General features: G+C 45.1%; 1 protein-coding gene across 1 annotated transcript in view; it reads right to left on the bottom strand.

Annotated features, from left to right (window-relative positions):
* Positions 1–5,850: 5,850 nt before the first annotated feature.
* LOC116385460 (uncharacterized) overlaps positions 5,851–6,143 on the bottom strand; it is a 3,561-nt gene continuing 3,268 nt past the window's right edge. The window contains exon 4 of the mRNA XM_031850958.1: positions 5,851–5,946. Within this exon, the coding sequence (XP_031706818.1) occupies positions 5,851–5,946 (96 nt within the window). The remainder of the gene's footprint in view (positions 5,947–6,143) is intronic.

The following is a 6,143-nucleotide window of genomic DNA, read 5'->3' as shown; positions in this document are numbered from 1 at the left end:
AGTGCCAAAACACAACAACAACAACAACAACAACAACAACAAAAAGACTAAGCTCCAAAAGCACCTCAAGAAGCAACCTTCAGCTCTCAAGACTGGACGTATTGCTTTGTTTTGTTTTAGAAGTGTAACTTCTTGTGTTCCCTTGTTGTTTTTTGCAGCGTGGGGAGGGGGGGGGACTGGGAGGACTGGGACATATCTGGCCTCGCTGCTTATGTGACACTTGGAGATAAAAGTCATTGTGAGGACTTGTGCACGCTTCAATCTTGAATTTGCCTACACCTTTGACCAGAGGATGAAAAAGAAAATCATGTCGAGAAACAAAAGGCAACAACAACAAAAAAAAGAAAAATACATGTGCATCTATGTAACTCCAAATTGTAACCGTGTGTTTGTCTGCCTCTCTCGGGAAGTTCATGAACTCGCTCACTCTGGTCACGTGACTCTGGGGGGCCGAGAGCATAACAATGCAGCTTTATTATGAGCAGATTGGGATCTGTGGTCGGAATTGGCTCCGATAGCGGTTACTAACGCAGAAGCAGGGGGGAGGGAAAAAAACAATTGGACTTCAAATCAGATTCAGCACATAAATCCCAAACTTTCACGCAGACTTGCAGGCAAACACATCTTGATCTATTTCTAATGTCTTTTGGAGATGTTCTCATATTGAAACTCAGCAGTTTTCAGCCAAACGCTCGAGGGTTCTTGTAGTTTAGAGAGAGAGAGCGCAAAAACAGGCTTTCGGTCCGGACAAGTGGACATTATCCTCCTGCCATTTAGAGCCCACTTTGAGCTCCGAGCATCTCATGGACTTTCGAATGAATTTAATTTTTTGTTTTTGTCAAACTGCCTGCAGTCTGGAGATGTTTCCTTTGACTGCCAGTGGGGACGTTGTTGATGGTCACAGCCACATATCATGGTCTAAAATTCATGTGGGAGAGCTCAGACGAACAGGGTTCAACAGTTTAAGTGGCTCTATGATCGCTAAGCGAGCTGTTCATATAATGTGCAGGAAAGTGCTGCTGCTGTTTTAAATTGTATTTTATCTCTGTTCCTCAGAGGGATGGTACTGAGTGGGAATATTGTGAGATTTGCCATTGATGTAGACAGTTGATTTACTTCTGTTGCTTTAGAAAAACAAAGAAATTCAAACAACAAACGAGCTTGTGGTTTCTTTTGTTTCTGTGACTGGCTTCCTAACAGCGCTACAATTTTAAGGGGGAGAAGAGGGGAAGACGCTACAATGTACAGGCTGAGTTGAGTGGGAACATCTGCATGAAAGGCCACAGACACATGCCCCCCTCGCCGTCTTCGACTCACACACAGACGCTGGTGGAGGCTTGCGAGCGCGGCGGATATCACACTGGAAAACAGCCTGATTGTTATCCGCACAGCCACTTTAGTTGCGTTAGTCACATTCACCATGATAAGATCTTTTGCACTCCAGGTTGGCGGGTTGCCAGCGGGGTTAATCACTCGTCTTACTGGTAATTCGACCAATATGGTGCTTGCCGGGCGAGCTCCCTCTCTTGTCTTATTTGATACCGACCTCTCGCTCAGCGCTCGGTTTAATTAAATAAGCCTCTTTTTTTTTCAGGCCTGGTAAATCTTTGCTTTTCTCTTCTCGTTAACATGCATGAGGTCTTGTATCATCCTCGTCCACAGATGGCCACGTAACTCAACCCAGACAGAGGCACCGTAGGAATGAATAGAAATGAGGGAACACACACGAAACGGAGGTCAGGCCTGCACCTGCAGAACCTCTCACTTCCCTTTATTGGGAGAAAATAAGGTCAGTGTGGACAACTAAAAGATGGTTGCACCTGTATGAGAAAAGAAAAAGCCCCCCCCCACACACACCTTCACCAGAAGGGTTACTGAAACCTACACTCTTTACACTGGCTTACATCCGAAAACACAGTGACAGCAACTTTTCCCTCATGATTCATTCAGAAAACCTTGAGGTCAACTCTTTTTCCTTGTGATGCAATGGAGTGGTGCTGTGGTCGACGTGAGAAGTCAAAACAAACTCCATTCTCATCCCCAGCGCTGCTCTCTGTGACGGGGAGAGAATGGAGGCAGCGACAGTGCCCGCCTCGGCCGTGGTGGTGGCGGCAACGTCTCCGGGTCAAGACGACAGAGTGAAAGAGAGAGACAGGGAGGAGGAGGAGGATGGGGGGGGGTGTGGATACTGGCTGGGGGCCAAGGCGAGAGGACACCGAGTTCAGACGCAGAGAGGTGCTTCTGGATAGAGGCCAACAGGTGGGCCTGTTGTGTCTGAGCGGGCGGGTGTTTTCATCTCCTTCATTGTGAGTGTGTGACACTGTATCTTCATGCAGCCATCGGCACACAGCGGCAGAAATGGACTCTATAACCCCCGACTTGTTTATACTCTGCAGGATGGACACAGGAATACTTGTTCAGGCTCGTATGCCGCTTCTCGCCTCTATGCATCCTTCAAACTAAACAATCTGGGAAGTGAAAATCACATGTTGACCTGCTCAAAACTCACGTCCACACTAAGGTCATACACATTTCTGGCAGGATGTTGCTGAGCCGAGGCGGTAGGCCACCCTGATCCTTATGCATCATGACGAGTTTAGATAGATGACAACATTAGCAAAAGTTAAACTGGTGCAATTTGAGTAATTGTCTCCAACACAAGGGACAAATGAACATACAGTGCTTTGCATGAGATGTAAAGATCTAAGATTAGATTGAGTACATAGATAATGCTTGTGTTTGTCATCGTGGTTTATTTTATTTTAAAGGGGGATCCTTTACGCGTCTGCTGAGCCCAGTGAAAACAACTGGGGAAACATCTGGTATGAAGGGCAGACGCTGAGAGTGCTTTTTTATTACTGTGTTTACATCTTTGTTCCCCGGCCTTACGGAGCACGAACAGTCCGTACTGCTCCATGTCGGCAACAATACAGGAAGTCTTCCTGTCTTTATGACTTCCTCCACGGCGCAGGCCACAGGAAACTGGCTGGATGTGAGACGCGGAAATAGCTTTATCTCCCATAGCAGATGTGGGAATGTTAATGCCGGCGCTATTCCATGCTCCTAAATTGCTTCCTTCCCATCATTCAAAACTTTTTTGCAAGTATGTAGCAGAGGTTGGACGTGAGTGAAGGTGCAGAAAGTGTTTCTACAGAATTTGAGATATGTGACTCAGCCAGATTTAGTTTTTTTTTCTACCACTTTCCCCTTCAAGTTGCCACAATAAACAACTTAAGTAATAGAGTTTTAGCTTAAGTAAACCGACTGCATGTTGACTGAGCCCTGGATTACAGCCGGTATGCTGCAAACTGCCTCTGCGAATCCTCCAAACTTTCCCCCTCTGCAGTTCATATGGGTTTTAGGGCAAAGTGAATCACTGTAAACTCAATAAAGTTAGTTTACACACACACACGCAGTCATGGTCAAACCAAGTGGATCCGATGGTTGGGTCCATCCGCTGCATGGCATGTGAAGTAATTTGAGCCACGAATACCAAAGCAACTCTTTTTCTAATGTATTTCCAGCTCTCTTTCCTCGCCGCCCCCTCTTTCACATAGTGTACTTAGCCAAACAAAAAGCCTTTCTCTGTCTTACCCTCCCTCCCCTTCCTTTCTCCCCCCCCTCAGCAACCAACGCTCACCCTCTCTCTCTCCCTCGCCTCATTGGAGAATGTGTGCCGTGATTATGGATTTGTCTCTGTTACAGGCTGCATGCAAAATTAGCTCTGTCACTCCGTAGCTGCTGGCCTGCCTGAGAAAAAAGGGAGGTTTAAACTGTAAAAAACAAAAAGTGCCACATGGAGTGAGGGAAAATGAGAAAGGGAGGAGGAGGAGGAGGTGAGGAGGGTGTTTTGGGGGAGTGACGGTGGTGGGTGGGGGGACTGTGAGACCTCTGTGCTTTTTTTTTTTTCCTTGAAAGCTCCCTAAAAACCACAGACACATGGTACAGAATTCCCCTCACAGTAGGAGAAGAGGGGGGGGGGAGACACACACTGTCTGTGATAAACACACACACAGGGAGAATATTATAGGCCAGCACACACACTCTGAAAGGTAGGGAGTGTGTGAACCAGGAACACTCGGCTGCACAAAAGGCAGCGCAGAAAGAGGGGAACTTTGAAGGAGCCGGCAGGCCAACGCCTTGACAACATAACATCATAGCACCTTAATACCGCTCAGCCCTATGGGAAAGTGGATGGTCCCACTTTCCACGGGTATTGGTATGGTGGTAGGGGTGGGGGGGTTAATCCAATGTACAATGTGTTTAACTTTGACTGACGGATCGCTCAAACCCTCCCACCCTCTCTTTGGGGCCCCTTTGAGCCCGTAGATTGAGGACAAGCGTAGAACTGGTGTTTAGGTGGCGCTGGCTCACTGGGGAAAAAGGTGAAGGGTCAGGTGTTGTGAATGGACCTGTGACACGAGTTTAGGGTGGACCCAATGCCCTCGAAAGCTGAACGCCTGGTTGGCTGATTGATAAGGGTGGAAGCAAAAACATCAATTTTGCTCTTAATTGTAAGCTTTTATCCATAACAGCAATTCTGCAATTTATCTGATCCTCTTTAAATTCCTTTCGCTTCAAAGTACAGCCCAAAAGGACACCACAGCATGAGAACTACCAACATGCAGTACTTGATGTCACGTGTGGTGAAACAAAATGGACGAGTAACGCCATCTAGTGGCTCTTCTTCCCTCTGCTCTTGCTGTATATGTAGATCAACTCACTAGAGGTATAATGCATAGCCAGTTCAGTTTCTATTAACATAAATAAATAAGAGTGTAGCAACAGAAGGACAAGCACATTCTTGTGATTGAAACTAACAAATTCCATGACGGTCTGTATTTGCTTCATGGCTTTAATCAGTAGGAACAAACCACTCAATTGCTTGTTTTCCTCAACAGCTCTTTATTAATGGTTTGGCAAAGTCAGTAAAAGACCTTCAAACAAAAGGGGAAGGACCAGGTTTTTCCATTTCATAGCGTGTTAACCCAGAGACCAGCATGCTGAAACACTCCTTGTAAGCTCGAAGGAGGAGGTGGAAAATCTGTGTCAGCACGCTGAATAGCCACGGCCTGCCTGGGAATGAGGACACAAAGGAATGGGAATACAATCAATTTATAAAAAGCCTCAAGTATGACCTTCTTCTGCTTCCCCTCCTCGTACTCGACATTACTTTATGCAAATCGTTTGTTAAAATCAAGCAAAAGTTATGCTCAGAAAACCACATTTTGAACTAAGCTTTCTTCCAGAGGAGAAGATTTTTTTAGGTCAGTGTTGGAGAATGTTTTAATAAAAAAATGCTGTGTTAGCAGTCAGGACTTATAGAACATATTTTTAAATAATTCCCAGTATCTGCTTGTCATGCCAGATGAGTGTTCTTTACAATGAATGAAACCAATCTGAGGAAACTATTTAAAAGGCAATTTATTTCCTAAAGTCTAAGGTGTCTTCAGATGCCTTGTGTTGTCCAACAAACTGTCCAAAACTCAAACATATTGAGTTTCATATCATAAGATAGATTAAAGCAGGCACCAGTCGCCATACCGCTTAATTCTCTCTTGATCGAATAATCGGTTAATCAACTAATTGTTTGAGCTCCAATAAACCAGCAGAGACATAAAATGTCAAACTGTTCCCGTAAACAAGCTACAACCAAAACTAACAATTATTTAACATAATGTTTTAACATCATATAATTATTTCTTACCAAACTTGTCTGATATAGAAATGAGTGAGGTTAAAAAAAAAAAAAACACCATTAATTCAGTAATTTTAAGAACAGAATCTCAAATACTTTTCCATCTTTTATTGGGATTGTTCCAACCACATGACAATTTGAACACGTTTCTCTCACGGCTCTGTGTGGGTCATCGACTTGAAGGAGATGTTCCCGGTTGATATCCGTAGATACTCCAGCTCCAACAAGTCCTCGATCAGGCCCCGACTCTTTGTGGCGGCGGTTGACAAAACATCAGACACATCAAAACCCCCGCTTCCACTTCCTTCATTACCCAGGAAGAAATCGAATGTTTTCGTGTCATCGTCAACTTCCTCACTTCCGACGGCCATCTTGTTTTCCGCAACGTCTTCCGGACTTCTGCTCGTGTTGTCTCCACTACGCACGGCAACTTCCTCACTTCCGA

Source organism: Anarrhichthys ocellatus, unplaced genomic scaffold (genome assembly GCF_004355925.1).
Source record: "Anarrhichthys ocellatus isolate YVR2014 unplaced genomic scaffold, GSC_Weel_1.0 scaffold11, whole genome shotgun sequence".
NCBI classification, from domain to species: Eukaryota; Metazoa; Chordata; class Actinopteri; order Perciformes; family Anarhichadidae; genus Anarrhichthys; species Anarrhichthys ocellatus.
The sequence above is the reverse complement of the archived record's forward strand: the minus strand, read 5'-3'. Positions and strand labels throughout refer to the sequence as shown.